At 54.1% G+C, this 17641-nt stretch overlaps 2 protein-coding genes across 2 annotated transcripts in view; one reads left to right on the top strand and one right to left on the bottom strand.

Annotated features, from left to right (window-relative positions):
- The window catches only part of LOC122364776 (potassium voltage-gated channel subfamily KQT member 5-like), an 83964-nt gene that overhangs the window by 41383 nt on the left and 24940 nt on the right, over positions 1-17641 (top strand). The window contains exons 4-6 of the mRNA XM_043335502.1: positions 8248-8388; positions 9649-9728; positions 16615-16691. Coding sequence (XP_043191437.1) covers positions 8248-8388; positions 9649-9728; positions 16615-16691 — 298 coding nt within the window. The remainder of the gene's footprint in view (positions 1-8247; positions 8389-9648; positions 9729-16614; positions 16692-17641) is intronic.
- On the bottom strand, positions 1962-8139 carry LOC122364757 (transcription initiation factor TFIID subunit 4-like). Its single transcript, XM_043335453.1, has 3 exons — positions 7951-8139; positions 5370-5972; positions 1962-4008 (listed from the first exon to the last, which is right to left on the bottom strand). Exons 2-3 carry the CDS (start codon positions 5959-5961, stop codon positions 3035-3037), a joined length of 1566 nt encoding a protein of 521 aa, XP_043191388.1. The 5' UTR covers positions 5962-5972; positions 7951-8139; the 3' UTR covers positions 1962-3034.

Genomic DNA, 17641 nt, shown 5'->3' with positions numbered 1-17641 from the left:
ATACCCTTTTATTATCTGTCTGTGCCTTTTCACTCGCTCCCTACCTGAATGCTGTTCTTGTGATCACGGTCATGTAAACATGCACTTAATAGCTACAATGTACAGTCTTGCTTTGCAATGTATTGTACATGTAAAACGTGGTATTGTGATTGTAAATGCAACTTCTTTACCCACACCCACCAACTTTCTTTTCATTTCTTGCTATCATCTCACTAGCTACATGCTACTTTTGTACACAAATGTTATGCCACCCTATCAAACCGTCTGTGTATTTGTACCATACTTTCCCTCTTCCCTCATCCCTCTCTCCCTAACCTAGAACTCCGCTCTCCCCACTCTCTCTCCCCCTCCCCGTGCTTGGGTGTCCGTGCCGTGTGCCATGCATCGCCCGCTACGTGGCAGCCGACCGGACACCACCGTCTGCCATGCCGCTCTCTCCGGTCGCGTCCCTCTCTCTACTCTCTCCCTGTGTGTCATGTTCTCTCTTTCTCTCTTTCTCCTGGTGTCTGTGAAGGGCAAAATCTGAGGAGCAGGCTCCCATGAGCCAGCGACCGCTGCTACCCCCTTCTGGCTCCGGATTGTGAGTATGCTGCCCTCATTAGGATGGGGTTAGGTAGGCAGCGACCTGGCAGTTTCATGGTACGCCGTAGCTATAGAAGCTGTGGAGAGAGGATCTCACAAGCTCGACGCTCGGGACTCGGCTTAGCATGTGGTTGGTCGGCGTTTGACAGACCGACAAGTTCGTGGCGCTCCATTGGATGTGCTGCTAGAGCTGCTGGCTTCGCTTTAGAGCTATAGTCTAGAACACAACGGAAAGGTAAGCTGTTGTTGCAGTTTGACCTATATAGCTCTAGAGAGGTTGCGGTCTAAATTAAAATTAATCGAGTTATAGTTCCATGCGCTATTGGCAGTTTGTATTTTTAGACTGACATTATTTTTGGCGAATATTAATGCTTATCGATTTTTTTTTGTCCAATATAGGAAATGTTCTACGCTACTTGTATATCTTTAATTATTTATTGTCGGACTTTCTCTCCGTCTCTCTCTGTCTCTCCGGTCTCTCTCTCTCTCTCTCTCTCTCTCTCTCTCTCTCTCTCTCTCTCTCTCTCTCTCTCTCTCTCTCTCTCTCTCTCTCTCTCTCTCTCTCTCTCTCTCTCTCTCTCTCTCTCTCTCTCTCTCTCTCTCTCTTATTGGATGGCATTTACTTAGGTATATGGGGCATGCCTAATCTTTTTCTCCTCATCGTTGCATGAACCGTGAAGGCATAGAACATGCCGGTGTATTCATTCGTCGATTACGCCACATTCATCAGATGTCGATGGTTGTAAGGAACAGTGTTTTTCTTATACACGTTGTTGCAAGCAGTGTGCTTGCTGTTTATTTCGTTGATTTTTATTGGTTTTGTTTTATGTTCAGTCCTTCGGCCAGACCCAGATATCCCGGTCAATAATTGGCTTCCACAATTGACGTGGATGGACTGGAACAAACTGGACTGCTCAGCACCCAACTGGACTGCTCTTCCTGACCACAGGTGGTCAAGAGAGTTTGCACGCTAAGAGTATGCCTCTCCATATGGGATTATCTGGCCAAGTAGTGCTGGTGCATATACTTCTCTAAATATAGAGATGACTCTGGCTTGTGCTTTAACTCTCGATCGACATTTCTGGCAAAGACAAGGCTCTTGTCTCCATGGAATCGTGTTACCTTACACATACCTGCCACTGCTTGCAAAAAGCTGAGTACCTATGAGTACCTATTTCATTGTTTAGCTGACATTTTACCAAAAACATCCCTTACTTAGTTCGATGAAATTCTAGATGTTAAAAAAAAAAACACTTATAAAGCAAAACAACGGAATAACACACAAACCTCTCCAACAATTTTTCTCCGTTCCGCTGCGCTTGCAAATGCATGACTGATGAATATGGGTCTGTGTATTCGTACGTTTGTACACCCGTCATGCACTTTGGGTGCAGATTACGCTTACACAGCCAGCAATGCATGGAAACACAGTACCACAGGCGGCGGCGGGGTGGCGGTGGACAATCGGAAAGACAAGAACGCTGAACAATGTGTAGGATCGGTGCTCGCGGCACGGCGTGGGCGCACAGACTGAGCCAATAGTGTTGGAGCCACACGGCAGGTGTCGCTGCAGTGGCGCCCGCGGACAGAGAAAGTTTTTGCCGCACGACCCCGTAGGTGTCGCTCGTCAAATGCATTTCTCCGTTCCGCTGCGCTTGCAAATGCATGACTGATGAATATGGGTCTGTGTATTCGTACGTTTGTACACCCGTCATGCACTTTGGGTGCAGATTACGCCCAACACCCCATCTGCACCCGCGCGGAACGGAGAGGCATTCGCTATGAACAAAATTGCCAGGGCGGCAGAAAGCTAATGGAAAACGATGGATGCCTCTGGATTAACAGACGTGGCGATAACGCGACGGCAGAGGACATGACATGCCGCGCACGGCGTAATTCACCTCACGCGACGCACAAACATGGCACCGTCGGCGGTGCGGCTGTGGCGTAGAAACGGCAGTTTCATCTGGGTTATAGCTGTGCGGGCGAGCTAAACCAACAATGAACACGCGAGCCCGACGTTACACATATACAGATACATCACTGTGGCGCGCAGCCGGGGAGTTGGGACTGCCGCTCCGCCGGCGAGGGCGGCGGTCCCAGAGCCCGGACCTGAAACAGGCAGCTGACAGACTACCGCTCCGCCCGTGAGGCGGGGGTCCGGGGGCCCGGACCTAAAACAGGCAGCTGACAAGACTGCCGCTCGCCCGTGAAGGCGGCGGTCCGGGATCCCGGACCGAAAACAGGCAGGTGGCCAAGGACGCCGCCGCTCCGCCTGCGAGGGCGGCGGTTTGGGAGCCCGGGCCTGAACAGGCAGCGTCGGGACTGCCGCTACGCCTGCTAGGGCGCGGCCCGTGCACCCAGACCTAGAACGGGCAGCTGTGGCTCGGGTTTGGGAGCGGTAGCGGTGGAAGGCCGGCAACGTTAACCCTCTTTGGACGGGACCCGCCGCTTAGGATGCCTGAAGGAGGGAGACCGGCCGCCGTACGTATCGCCGCACGGCCTGGGACGACCAGCGGCCGGCGTGGCAGAGTTGGGGCTCCGTTAGTCCGACTGCGGCGCCGTGGGAGGCGCCGCTGATGCGAAGGCAGTGCCCGGAGAGGCGGGCTGGGTTGAGACCAGCTCGACGGCCCGCCATGCGAAGTACGCGAGTGAGATCGCGCGATGTCAGAGGGCGGCGATGGCCGCCGATAAACAGTGCGTCATCAGGAAGGCCCGTGCCGCGGACCGCGAGGTAGTCGCGGACAGCGGCGACCGGACACGTGGCAAGATCAGGCCGGGCTCGAAGCGTGGTGGTGAACGGGGAGGCCGACGTTTTTGAGGATGGAATGGTGAGAGAAAGCTGGGGGCCGACGAGACTCACGTGGCTGAGTCGGACTGTGTGGGTCAGGTCTCGGCCGCGCACGACCTCGCCCGGGCGAAGCATAGCAAAGAAAGCCAATGTAAAGATGGCACGGAATGCAGCACGGTCTACCGGGGAGAGGCCTAGGAAATGGAGTGCGGCGCAGAGCTCGCCGAGCTCGGTCAGGGAGACGGCGAGGCGGTTGTCCGCACTCGGCCGTAGCCGGCGGGATCCCGCTAACAGCTGTCGCACCCGGAAGTCCGCCGTGGGATCCGGCGCGCCGGCTAGCTTGTGGCCGTAGGAGATGGCAGACGCCTCGGCGGCGAGGGTGGAAGCGGAACAGCCCTGCTCGTGTCGAGAGGCCAGGAAATCAGCAGTGTCGGCCACTGAGATGGGAAACAGGGCAGCAGTGGGCGGCAGAGTGAGGAAAACGCGGATTTGGCCCCACACTGCTCGATAAGAGCGAATGGTGGCAGGAGCTAGCGCGGCACCAGCTAGCTGGTGAACGGTGAGAGCGTGCCGCAGGCCGGCCAGTCCCAGGACGTCGGCGTGGCTGCTGCGGACGGGCGGAGCTCCTTGAAGACCTGCACAAGACCGCGGGACAGGGCGTCAGCTGCTGCATTGGCGATGCCGGGTATGTGCACGGCACGCACGAGAATGTTATGAGAGACGGTGGTGAGAAAAAGGAATCGGAGCCATGGCATTAGGGCAGGCGAGCGAGATGACTGAGAGGTTATACAGGCCACCACAGCGGAGTTATCTGAGCGCACAAGGACGCAGCGATGCGCGAACCGATCTCGCCACACGTGCACGGCTACAGCGACAGCCACTAGTTCCAAAACGCTGATAGGGGCCTCGCGGAGGGACGCGGGCCACGGCCCCAGGAGCCAGTCCTCGCCGCAGATGGCACCGAGCCCGACCGAGCTGGAGGCTTCCGTCTCCAGGATAAGACCCGGCTCCAACAACCAGCGCCGGTGAGCGAGAATCGCGCGGCCTGGGAAACGGTCTAGAAACAGCAGCCAGGCGCGCATATCCTGTCTGGCCGCCCGGGTGATCGTGACGCGGTGGTGAGGGCGCGACACGCCGCGACACAAGTCGAACATGCGCCGTAGGAACGGGCGACCGAGTGGCACTGCGGTGCACGCAAAGCTGAGGAGCCCCGTGCATTCACGGACCATGCGGAGGGGCGCTTTCCGGCGGGCCAGCAGGCTCGTGAGGCCTGCCCTGGCACGTGCCAGCTTGTCAGCTGGCAGCCGCAGCTGAGGGAGTCATTCGCGGCCGGGGCGGCGGGTGCCGGGGAGGGCTGGGGCGGCGCGGCGAGGGCAGGCGAGCACGCTATGGGGGCCACGGCAGAGGCGGCACTCGTGCCGGAACAGGCACGGGGACCGGCGGCACCCGGCGGCGCGATTGTAGCCGAGGCAGAGCGCGCGAAAAGAGCCAGACGCGGCGGCCGGCCGGCTAGAGCCGCCCCGACCCTCGCCGCTTACACCGGCTGCAGACCCGGCCCGAGAACCGGCGATTCCGCGAGCGATTGCGGTGAGCCAAATGGGAGACGTGGCCGCCGTGGAGCCCCATGGGTGAGCTTCCGGGCAGAGGCCCCGTGCGCGCCGAAAGGCCTCATCGAAATCGCGCCACGCGAATCCAAGGCCGGGCGCCTGCAGCGAGGACACTTGTTGCATGTGGCGCAACAGACCGGAGGCGTCAGCGGGGTGGGCAGCCAAGTACACGGCCGCGTATCGAAGAAACGCGGTGGCCCAGGCGCCGAAATGCGGGATTGGGCGGCGCTGTACCGAGGGACGGAGACGGCCGTCGATAAGGCAAAACAGCCCTGGTTCTGCCGGGGGGATAGAGTCGTTGAGGAGAGTGTTTAGGTCAATGAATTGATGGGACACGATGAGGGCCGCCACCGCGGGGGATACGGCAGCGCGGGCCGCTAGGTCGTCACCTGCGGCATTTTCCACCGGCGCCGGCGGACGGCCGGCGACGGGCAACTGCGCCGCTGGCAGGTGCGCAGGTGGAGCAGGGCCGGCGGCGGTCGGAGGGGCGCCGGAGAGAACCGCCGGGAGCGCCATTGGCCCGGCTTGCAGTTCGGCAGCCGGCGTGTAGGCGTGGTCGGCGGACGTCAGATGGGCAGCTGGCCCATCCTGGAGACGCTGTGCCGGACCGCGCTGCACGGCGACCGTCGCCGGCGGTGATGGCTCGCTGGCAGGTAGAGCGGCGGCGACGGCGGCCCGGACCATGTCGCCCACCATTGTTTGAAGAGCGGCGGGGTCGATGACCGCGGCGTCAGGGGGCGAGGCGGCGGCGGCCGACGTTGTAGCAGCATGGCCCCGCCCTGGATTGGGCGGAGTGGTGGCCATCACTGCGGCCTGTCGCCTCGCCGCAGCAGCGGGCGGGCGGCGGCTCGTGGCACCAGCGCCAGACGCGGCCGCGGCCGCCGCGGAGCGTCTCGTAGTGGCGCGTCGCGGCGCGTCCGTCCGTGGCGCTGGCAGGGGGCGTGCCGGGGCACGGCCCGCCGACGACTTGGCCCGTGACATAGCAGCTCCGAATGCATGAAAATAGACGACGATGTTAGCGGGAATGTGTATTTAAACGGCCAGCCGGTTAGGAGGGGGGGGGACACACACGACACAGCACGGGAGCGACCCGGTACACGCTAAATCCCGGAGGAGGCGTCCATAGCCTCCTGTAGCACGCTCTCCAGGGTGCGCCACCCGGCCGCGGACGGATGAACCCCATCCGACGCCAGAAAGTCAGGTGGCGGCACAAAGTGGAGCAGGAGCACCGGCGGTTGGCGGAAAAGGCGGCGCAACAGTTTGTTGGCCACCCGATTGTAGCCGAGGCAGAGCGCGCGGCGCCGCCGCCGGAAAATTCGCGCCGACACGCCGCTGGATGGAAAGCCTGTGCGCGGAGGGATGGGCAGCACATAGACGCGAACGACTCCGGCTGCCAGGAGCCCGAGCGTCAGTTCCTGGAGGTTGGCGAGCCACCGCTGAACGCGGCAGTCCCTTCTGGCGAGGTCATTTCCGCCCGCCACGAGCGTGACCACGCGAGGACGGGCACGAACTGCGGCCCGGATGGCCCAGCGCCTGAAGCCGTCGTCATTGACGCAGCCTCCGCGAACACCGGCCGCCGCCACGGCAAGGTGGGGCGAACAGCGGCGGGGGAGGTGGACAGCATAGCTGTCCCCTACGACGAGCATGCCTGCAATGAGAAAAACAAAATTACGTAAGCCCTGGACGCTCCCAGAGTGGGACGCGGACGAAACCGATATAGCATACACGGTTGCGTATACGTCCAGCCAATCTGTGACCGACTAACGCTGCAGCTCAGGCATATACCGTTGCGTACACGTCAGGCCAATCTGTGACCGACTAACGCTGCCTCTCAGGCATATACGGTTGCGTACGCGTCAGGCCAATCTGTGACCGACTAACGCTGCCTCTCAGGCATCCACGATTGCGTACACGTCTGGCCAAATTGTGACCGACTAACGCTGCGTCCCACAGAGTGGCATACGGCCAGCAGTGAGCTGACTCCAGCCCATACACCGTTGCGTACACGTCAGGCCAATCTGTGACCGACTAACGCTGCCTCCCAGGCATATACGGTTGCGTACACGTCAGGCCAATCTGTGACCGACTAACGCTGCCTCTCAGGCATACACGATTGCGTACACGTCTGGCCAAATTGTGACCGACTAACGCTGCTTCCCACAGAGTGGCATACAGCCAGCAGTGACCTGACTCCAGCCCAGATGGCCCGCTGCAGACCCGGTGCAAGACGACCCCCAATCAGCTGCGGACCTGCGGTCCGGTCGCCGGGCCAAAGGCCGCTAGGCCACGGTCACGGTCAGCTGACGTCACGGCGGGTGAATCACCCGGGCCGCCTCACGGCGCGGATGACGGTTACGTAATGACACGCCCGCGCCTGCGCCGCTGGCGGCCACGTGGCTACCAGCAGTTGCTGTCGCTGCCGCCGCGGCGCCACCAGCGCTGGAGGTGTCCACACCTACCGCTGACGTCACGATCACGCGATCGCTGGGCAGAGGTCACACGATTGCTGCTCGGACCCGCCAAGATGGCGTCAGGGTGGCTTGGCCTTGGGTGCACAGAGACATTAGGTCATGCGCGTGGACAGGGCGATGAATACAACAAGATACGAGGCTAGCAGTCTGGTGGCAGCATAAGACGTAACTCCCTGAATTGCGGCACGAGCGTAACTGCGTATACGGTCGCCGGCGCAAACGCGCTATGGCCGACGACGCGATCGCGGGCCGCGGCGCGCCCCTGCGGCCGTAGGGGACACCACAGTTGTCGGTGGTGCAGGAACCTGCGGCAAGGGCCCTAGAGGCAATGATAGAAAAAAAAAATAAAACAGCCAGCGACTGGTACTTTGGTCTGGCAGTTCCTAACTGAGAGCCGGCTGCCAGTGCCGCGAGCCCACTGGGCGAACATAAACATACGACACCACGGCCCAGCCAGGCCATCTCGGCGTAATGCACCCACCACGTGGGGAGAACTCACCAGATGTGGTCCAACTACAATCGGAAAGACAAGAACGCTGAACAATGTGTAGGATCGGTGCTCGCGGCACGGCGTGGGCGCACAGACTGAGCCAATAGTGTTGGAGCCACACGGCAGGTGTCGCTGCAGTGGCGCCCGCGGACAGAGAAAGTTTTTGCCGCACGACCCCGTAGGTGTCGCTCGTCAAATGCATTTATAGTGAAAGGCTGCTGCGTTGAGTACAATTCACCATATGACCTGGCCCGATTTGACTTGACCAATCAATACTCTCATCTGACCTGTTCTGACGTCTTTCAGTTTCAAGCACAACGCGTCGTTCGTGTCTCGTTTGCCGACAATCCGTCGGAGCCGTCCGTTGAACACATCCGCTCAGCTGGCGGCCGCCCGGGCCCGCCAGACGGACGTCAACTCGTCCCTGGAGAACATGGGCTCGGCCAGGTGAGTGTCGAGGGAATATGTGGACATTGAGCACAGGAGAAAAATGTGCCGAGAACGGGGAGAACAGGTATTGGTCACAATAAAACACATGCCTGACAGGGAAAATACATACAGGAGGTCGAGATATCATTTAAAGACTAAAAAGCACAGAAACACGAGAAGAGCGCGAAAGAGAATATGTGTTGAGGACACGGGAGAACGCGTGCTGACTACTGTCTACTGAGTACTGAAGAACGCGGGGATAACAAATCGATCACGGGCGAGCACTTGCCACTGCCAGCACATGGAGAATGTAATGAGAGCACGTACCGAGCACGGAGAGCGCAGAAAAGAAGCATGGGTCCAATGGGACATGGTCCTTCGAATGTCTGAACCTGATTGTCTAAATTGGAAATATATGCGATTATATACAGCGAAAGTCATTTGCAAATCCTGCTGCTGGCCTCGCAAGGGACTCTTGTGTAGGCAGAAGAGGTTTGAGCTCAGCACGCTCTCGCGGAGGGCAGGGCTCGTCGGATTCATGCTCGTCGGATCGTTGCTGACCCCATCCATCGTCGGCACCTCGCTAAGCCGAGCTCGACTCGGGTCCAGTTCGTGGAACCTACCGAGCGGCGCTGAGGAGCGTCCCAGATGTCTCTCCGAGGGAGCGCTGGTGACGGACTTCGTACCGCCTCCTCTCCCCACCGTCAGAGCCGCGCGCGCTGCGCTCTCGTCGAGCCGGCTCCGTGCAGTCAGCCGGCCAGCCCTGCCCCCAGGGGACGCATTAATCGCGCCGACTAGACCACTGAGGTCGGCCGAAAGGTCAGCAGGGGTCAGCCGCAGGCGGTGCGGAGGTCGTCATCAGCTCTGGCCGCTCAATTAGTAGCAACCAGCCGAGAGCGGCGCCGTCTGGCTGCCTGTGGAAATCGCATCGGGGATAGGAGCGGCAGTCGATTATGTGAATCAATGAATTGATTATTATTACCTAGCCGCCTCATTCTGTCCATTGACACATAAGCAAAAAAAAAAAAAATACAATAGGAAAACTTCAACCGATTTTTTTTTGCGAGGAAAATCCAAATCCAGCGTAATAGGTCAATGGCACAAAGTTGTCACCTTATGTATTGCACAATTTGTGCACATCATCTCTGTCACAAGCTACACACCAAACTTATAACTTCCTCGACGCTCACAGCTTTCATTCACGTACACACATTACAAATATTTATCTTGCTCCTTCCCAAGTCGCACTGTCGCATCTGTTTCCCTCTTCTGTTGCAGGTTACACCCCAGTCACAGTGAAGACTCAGTGACTAGGGACAGTTCAGACGTGTCGCTCGGAGTAAAAAAGAACTCAGACGGTAAGCATTCGCAGCATGTGAGAGCCAGCCACGACCCCAAACTTTTCCCGCGTGCTCTAAATGTATCAAGCATGCAAAATGTTAGAGGTATTCTTTATAATATCGATGGCTTCAATAATTTAATCCCTTTTTAGATATAAAATTTACGTGAAAAAAGATAAATTTATGCACTGAATTTCTAAGAAAATAGTGATTTCATTTGAAGGGTAGTTGACATAACTATCGGTTTTTTTTCATTTAGCCATTTCTAAATATTTCCTGCGGCTCAAAATAGTCCCGATGAAACTTAAACAGCTGAATAGTTCATAACTTTTGTATGATGATTGCTACCAAACAAAACTTATGAAGTTGGTTTGCATCCATTGCAGGAAAATAATAGCCGTTTTCACGACGGGATGTCTGGCGAATGCGCCTAATTTGACCAAATCTGCATCATATCTCTTTTACCACAAATATCTTTATATCACAAAATGATTTCAGTGTTTAAAATTAAAAATAATACATCTGATATTTAAGCTTGATGCTTTTATTACTATAAGCCCTAATTCTAGTAGGTATACCAACTTATCTGACATACTTTCCAGTTTCCAGCACTTTATTCATATGGTAGTTGACTGACATCGGATACAGAGCTATCGTGTAAAATCTAATCAGGATAAAGCATTTGGAATGCTGAAGAGAGTGCTGTCTCTCGCGTGAAAGAATTCAATAGTGCAAATGGACAGCTGTTTTGTTTGTCTTTTCCGTCAGCTATTCGAGGTTCCCAGACCTAGTTTGCATAAGGCAAATTGGGTGCAGAAGGAACTCATTTACATAATAGGGTAAACCACTCGAGAGCATCTTATGATATGCTCGTTGTTATGCTTTCGTTTTTATCCATGTCGATTACTTGGTATCTGTGATCTAGATCGTAACAATTTTCTTAAATCGTTTGGCTGTTCTGTATGATTCCGTAGTTTTGACTTGCGCCAGTAGTATAAACGCCGCAACGCAGACTTGTAGTTCCAACCTTAGTTCAATAGCAAAGATACCTTTCTAACGGAATTGCACTTCAGAAGCGTAGCTTCGTATCGGTGTTTCGTAGTCAGTTATCAAGCCCAATATCCCAATAAGGGTTATGACTTAGTCACGTGCCGGTGACTTAGCTCCTGTCCTGCATTAATCTAGCCTTTATTCATAGAGTTGATTGTGTGTTACTTGTATACGTATATTATCGTTGTGTCTCTAGCTTGGCCTTGCCTTACATTTCTCCGTCGTTAAATGTAGCCCGATACCGCAGCGCTGTCGGTACGTAGGGGATTTCAGGCTGAGTGTGCTCTCCCGGTAGTTCCCCCGCTGTCGGTGGGTAGCTGTATTTCAGGGTGGGTGTGCTCTCCCGGTAGTTCGCCCGTTGCCCGGCTGCCCGCTGGTTGCCCCTCTGGCCGGCCTCAGTCTGGCCGGTCTGCAGCCGCGGCCGGCCGCCGGCGCCGCCTCCGTCCCTGCCAGTCCGACGCGCGAGGTACCAGCGCTGTGCAGCCTGCTGCAGCAGACCGCTGTCGGCCTCGAGCAGCGACTCCAGTCGGCCGGGTCCACCGGCTCTCGGCGCAGCTCGCGGAGGGCGTCCTTCTTCTCCTGCAAAGGTGACGGGTCTAGATGACCCTGTCCGATCGGCCACGCACTGCCACCGTGTCTGTCCGCGCCCGCCTGCGGTCTGCACCAGATGGGCCCGACTGCCGCCGCCGTCCGCGCACGCACTGTGCACATGTTCAAGTACTTGCTCACGATACGTGCACGGAGCACATGATGAAGTGTTTGTTCACGGAAAGCGTGACATGCACGGTCTATGTACACGCGCAATTATGCGTAAGCCAGAGCACGCGAGCAGAGCTCAAGCTCACCCATCCGCACAGTTCTAAATGAAGACAGCACAGGAGAAAACGCGCTGTTTTACGAAGAATGCACAGAAAGAGCCTACAAATTTCACTCGCACAAATCCACATGCAAAATCGATGTCACGTGTTTGTCCGATGAGCTTCACGGCCTTCCGTCCGCTTCGTTCTTTGCCACGAGAGAATCAGCGTGGTGGCCAGTAACGATCGGTGCTTCAACGCTTCGCTTCATGGTCTGTGCGGTCCAGTCTTGAGGTCGCCCAGGCACATATTATGTCGATCTTGCGCGTAAGATGACGCATGAGAACAGCAGCGAGCTTCATAAAGCATTGCTGACAAACAGCTATCTGCGACTTGTCTTGCTTTTACATCTCGCACAGAAGCCGAGGCTTTTACTGTTCAGTTTTCTTTGAATCGCAATGTTTCAAACGTATGCATATCTTTCTTCTCATACATTATGAATGTAACCATTGGCATGTTTGTCCACTGTGCTTTGTGAGCTGGCTGTCGTCGCGTTCTGGTCGACTCTGCACGTCAGTTGACCGTTCAGTTTCCTCCAGAGATTTGCTGGGGGTGGTTTCTGCTCGTCTGCTATCTCCTGCTCGGTGACAGCAGAACCAGCAGCCAATCGGCCCGGCACGTCGACGCCACGGTTATTGTCTTTTTATAGTCGGCAATCGACGAGACCGCCGGTTTTACGCCATCGACGTCTTTCCTTTTGTCGGCGGTGGTGGGAGTCCTCACAAAATAACTCACAAGACACAAGGCGTGTCCCCAGTTTTGCTAGGCGTTTCTGCGACAGGGAGCCGAACTGACCCATGTTTGTACACACAGAAAAATATTAACACCGTTAGCGGTGTAATTGCACAGTACATATCTGAGCACTTGAGCCGCGAAATTTGGTATGACTTTTCTCTCATCAATTTTACACATGGTGTGCAAGTTTGAACCTCCTAACTTTTAAGGTCAGGTCACCAGGTCACTTTGAATGACCCAACCTCAAGTCACTTTTTTGCAACTTTGTCACCGTGCCAGAGCTACAGTAGATGTCGGAGGCCTTTGAAAGTCGCAGGATGTTATCAGGTCATTAGTAGCTACAATTTGTATATCTCGGAATTTTGATGTCGGTGACCTAAGGTCAGGTCAATTTCGCGACCTCCCCATTATAAGTCAATGGGGGAAAAATCAACTCCCTGTTTTTACCACTAAAACGGGTCGGAATGGCCCCATATACCATACATGACTTCACATACGATCAACCTTCACTACCTTGAGGTCTGTTTTGCTGTTGGGCAGCTGTAAGGTCATGTGACGTCATCAAAGGTCACCAAAGGTTTTTTGCCAATAACTCCTTACAGGAACAAGATACAGCCGCGCGGATGGTCTCATTGTGTTCAGCTCGTCAAGACGCATCGAATGATATACATGATGACCTCGAGGTCACGTGACCTGAGGTCAACCTTTGACCTTGACCTTTCGAGGTCAACATATATATCATTCGATGCGAATTGACGAGAGGATCACGATGATGCCCTTAGTTTGTTCCTATCTTGACTACTTCGAAAGTTATTCGAGAAAAACCCTCTCCATATCTAGCGCCGCCATTTTGACTTTTTCAACCCCTGTGACGTCATCTTTGACCTGACCTGAAAATGACCTTTGTAAAAATTGTAGACCTTGTCCGTGCGTATCCGATGCCGTTTACCGCTTGTCGCTATCTTGCTTCGTTCTCGAGATCTCAGGGGGGGGGCGGTCATCCGCCCCCCCCCCCCGTCGGTACTAAGTTGGCGCAGACCCCCGTCGGTGCGCGGGTTAATTTAGTCCCTTCCCCGCTTAAATTACTCGCGCTTCTAAATGAACACCAGGAAGAAGGTAATAGAACAATGTTAGGAGGGTTGGGTGTTTTACTACATGTAGCAAAACACCCAACCCTCCTAACAGTGTTCTATTACCTTCTTCCTGGTGTTCATTTAGAAGCGCGAGTAATTTAAGCGGGGAAGGGACTAAATTAACTTTCCTCAAGTGCTCAGATATGTACTGTGCAATTACACCGCTAACGGTGTTAATATTTTTCTGTGTGTAGGTTCGGCTTCTGTTTGCAGCTATATGCCTCCAGGGTTTCCCCTGAGCTGACATGTTGAGATCTAAGACAGCCACCATCGACGTATATCAGCTAGACACTTTTGGTGTAGCAATCTGTCTGACTGTCCTGTGTCGGTGCAGACAGGGACTTCCCGAGTACCCAGCGTTCGACTACTCGACTGAGTGACTGTCAGGCTGACCTTCCCGACCTTACAGACCGATTTTCGGGCCTTCTGCCCGACTGGTGCCGTGCGAAAATCCTCCTCGCCAGTCCTAATCACTTCATTAGGCGCCAGTGTCGGCGGCTGTACCGGCCCAGAGACCTGATCCGGATATATTGCACGCTGATGTGGCGTGAGCAAAACGGAGCCAGGCGTGACATGACGAGGAAGGCGTGCTCTGGAGTAACACGCAGTAACCTACACTGCAGCTGGAAGCACTGACACACTAACAAATAATGAAAATATTTGATATCCTGCCCGCGCCATATGCTGCAATATCATGCAACTGAAGCAACACTTGGTATTTTGTGTGATGCTGTAAATTACATTTATGAAACGTTTTCGCGAAGTAAAGAATAAAAATGGGTCATGTCCAAGAACTTTTTTATGAAAAGCATGTAACCGTAAGGTAGCCGTAGATAAAAGACATTTATCAGTTCAGCACTTGGAAAAATGATTTGACGTGCTTGACTGATGCTAAAAGCATTATTGATGTGATAAAGCGCATTTGTTTTCGCCAGGCATTGCCGAGACGTTCAAAATGAAATAACATTTAAAATCAGTTTCCGGCGCCTTGACCGGTCAGGCGAGATAACGTCCCAATAAATGTCACAGTCTAGAGATATGTGACAGCGCATAGTCATTGGAAAGCTGAGTTTAAAAACAAAACTAGAAATTTATTTATTATAAAATGTAAACCATAGCTCATCAATACATGCAATTTCACAGATGACATGCAAGGTGCTAATGGTCTGTCACCACCTGTGAAATGCAGGCATGTCGCACTGAGTTGAAGTCGCAAAAAGTCACACTGATTGTCTACTTCAGTTTGTTTTGTGACAGCGCGCAGGGCGTTCGTTAGTCGTGACATCCGCTGACAGTCCTTTGGCGTTTACGCTTCACGCTTTGCGCTGCAGCTGTCTCGTTTGCGAGGCTGTCGGCAGCAGTGACAGATTGTTGGTCTGTGTTTGTCTGTCAACCTGCCCGCCCCGTCTGTTGGCTTGTCTGATCTTGTTTTCCGGCTCAGTTACCGTCGTTTGATAAGCTAGTTTTCCTCGGTTGTTTTGTCGGGGGTTCTGCCCTTCCCAGTTTGTGGATCGTCCTCTGCAATGCACTCGAATTATTGTGCAATCTCTCTGCGATTTACTCGAATTATTGTGCAATCGATTGAGCACGTCTTGCCATTTACTGCTCACTGCATCTATATTACAATATTATTTTTAGTCGCGGTGAAAAGATGTTTCGTTACGTTCAGAGAGTCGTGTTAATTGGCTATGTTTGTTGCTGCAATTACCTTGTTACGTTCAAAATATTAGCATGTTCATGACAACAGGCAGTGCTGGCCGAGTGCCAGTTTTTTTCTTATACAATGTAAGGTGGTTGACGTCGAACTGCTCTCAATCCTTCACGCTTACAGAGAAGGCTGACCTAGAGTACTTACTTTCTAGTCTGTCTTCTCTTCTTATGGACATTTTCTCTCCCGATCAAAGCGCCATGCCCGCTGTGTGGTAATCGACAACTAACAAATTTGCCCTCACCACCACCGTCCGTCGCCAAGTTGTCAGCCCATGGTGCCAGCCGCCGGTTGTCGCTCGTCGCTGTCGTGCGGCCCCCGTCGGGCAGTAGCGCTCCGGCGGCGTGTCACGGGGCCTGGCGACTTGTTCCGTTCCCAGGCCGACGTCGATGGGTGTTGACGGCTCTCGCCGCGTCGCCCGGTCACAATAGACGGCTGGCTTTGACAGCCATCAGCGCCGGGGCGGCGTCACAGATGGGCGCGGCGAGGCGACGGGCGGAGAGAGCCTGCCGCCACTGCGGAACGCTGACAGGATTTTTGAACTTCCGACTGGAGAAAATGAGCTAGTCTGCCGGGAGAGCCGGGTCTGTTCCGAGGATGAAACTCGGAGAGCTTTGCAGATTGTTACAGCTTCGGAAAACGGATGTTCCTTTTGCGACGCGTCGATAAATTGTTATACGAAGTATCGGTAAGCTGTAGTGTTGTTTTGACTCTGCTTCTCTGCAGCCATGTATGCCGTGATTTATTCTCCAATTTGTTTTTCATTCAGGAAGATTACTGGGTTTCGGATGCACGAGTTGATATATCTCCGTTCCGTTACATACCATGCCTTGTGATGTCTGCATACAGTTTCATGGAAAATTTGATCAGATTTTCCGCCCTTTAAATTTTGAACCTCCCTAAATATTTATTTGACCATCACTTGGCCGTCGGCCCTCAACGGACCCATTAATTTCATGCTTGTAGCCCGCAGCGAGCGCTGTTCACGAGCTACATGACTAGCCGTGTTCTGCCATAGACATCATCGCCCGCAATATGTCATCCACAAATCGCGCCCCATAATTCCAGCGCGCCGTCTATTCGCCCTGCCCAGGCCATACTCCGGGTCGGTGGGCTCGCTGATTCCGAAGTGATGCATCGTTGTCGCTTTGATGATGCCTGGTGCCGCACTGGTGCCCTGGTGCTGTGTGCTGTCGCTTTGATGGCGCATGGCGCCTCGCTGGTGCCGTTCGGTTAGGCGGTGGTGACGCGATGGTGCCGCTGCGACTCTGTGTGTGGTCTAACCCGCTGGTGCTACCTGGTGCGGAGGTGGTGATACAGTAGCGCTGGTGTGTGGTCTAACGACCGCCGGTGCTACCTGCGGCGCTGGTGATGCAGTGATGCTGGTGCGTGGTCTAACTCTCTGGTGCTGCACGTTGCAGATGAGGAGGAGGACGTACAACCGAGGGTGACCCAGCTCACCACGCAGCACAAGAACGCCATCCGTGCTCTGCGGAAGGTCAGTGACCTTTGGCGGGAGGATAGTGACAGAGGGGAGACCGATACAGCGGTGGAGATGGGGAGGGTCGTTACAGGTCAGAGAAACAAGTAGACATGTACAAAAAGTGTTATGATTTAACGTGTCATTTGAGATGTTCCTAGTCAAACACTAAAGAAGCCGCATTATTGCCTCAACTTTAAATAATCGAAAATGTTGCAGGCAATATTGCCTTATAAGTTGAAATCGAGGCGCGGAATTAGAAGCTGATGACTTCTTTGAGAGGCTCTTCGCCATTCAGAGAAGATCAATACGTATTCAGAAATGGTGGTTTCTTGAAGTCCTGTTTATAAAGGAGGCTCATTTCCTTCAGAGGTAGACCCTTGAAGTCGCTAGAGCCGTACCAGGCTGGATAACTTTCACACTTCACGGGAAACTTTAACAACATCCATCAGCACCCGTCTCGGCTCGCGGTCTTAGTTTGAACCACTAGCCTTGATGTCATCTCAAGCATAGCTTCAAGAAATGATTTAGGGTCATGTTAGGCTCAGCGATATAGCCTATAATAGCCGTTTTCACGACGGGTGATCTGGCCAAAGCAATATGCATCAAACTTGAACAGCTCTACACATTGCTCTTTTACAGTAAATATTTTCATACCATGAATTTATCTAGATGCTGAAGTCGCACCAAATGTGACTTAATAATGTTCCAGATGACCGTTGTGAAAACTGCTAACAGCTGATGGTGCTGGCTCGCTAGATGTTTGTGTTCAAACGGAGAGGGTATACTGTGCCGCAATATCCTAACGCCGTGCGGCGCAGTGTGGCATCCATCATTCGGCCTCAGTGCTGAATGACGAACTGCTGAAGTAAAGCGTATGGCTTTATATATTGGGCTGGCCTTACAATCAATTCAATCAAACGTTGTTACTGACATGCCAGTTAGTTGTTCAACAGTAACGTACCGAA

This window comes from Amphibalanus amphitrite, unplaced genomic scaffold (assembly GCF_019059575.1).
Source record: "Amphibalanus amphitrite isolate SeventyFive unplaced genomic scaffold, NRLGWU_Aamphi_draft 000696F_arrow, whole genome shotgun sequence".
In the NCBI taxonomy this organism is placed as follows: domain Eukaryota; kingdom Metazoa; phylum Arthropoda; class Thecostraca; order Balanomorpha; family Balanidae; genus Amphibalanus; species Amphibalanus amphitrite.
The sequence above is the reverse complement of the archived record's forward strand: the minus strand, read 5'-3'. Positions and strand labels throughout refer to the sequence as shown.

Coding starts and splice junctions, on each gene's coding strand:
- LOC122364757 (XM_043335453.1), bottom strand. CDS start 5,961: ATGTCACGGGCCAAGTCGTCGGCGGGCCGTGCCCCGGCACGCCCCCTG. Junction 4,009..5,369: donor GCCGGTGGAAAATGCCGCAG/GTGACGACCTAG, acceptor GGTCTTGTGCAG/GTCTTCAAGGAGCTCCGCCC.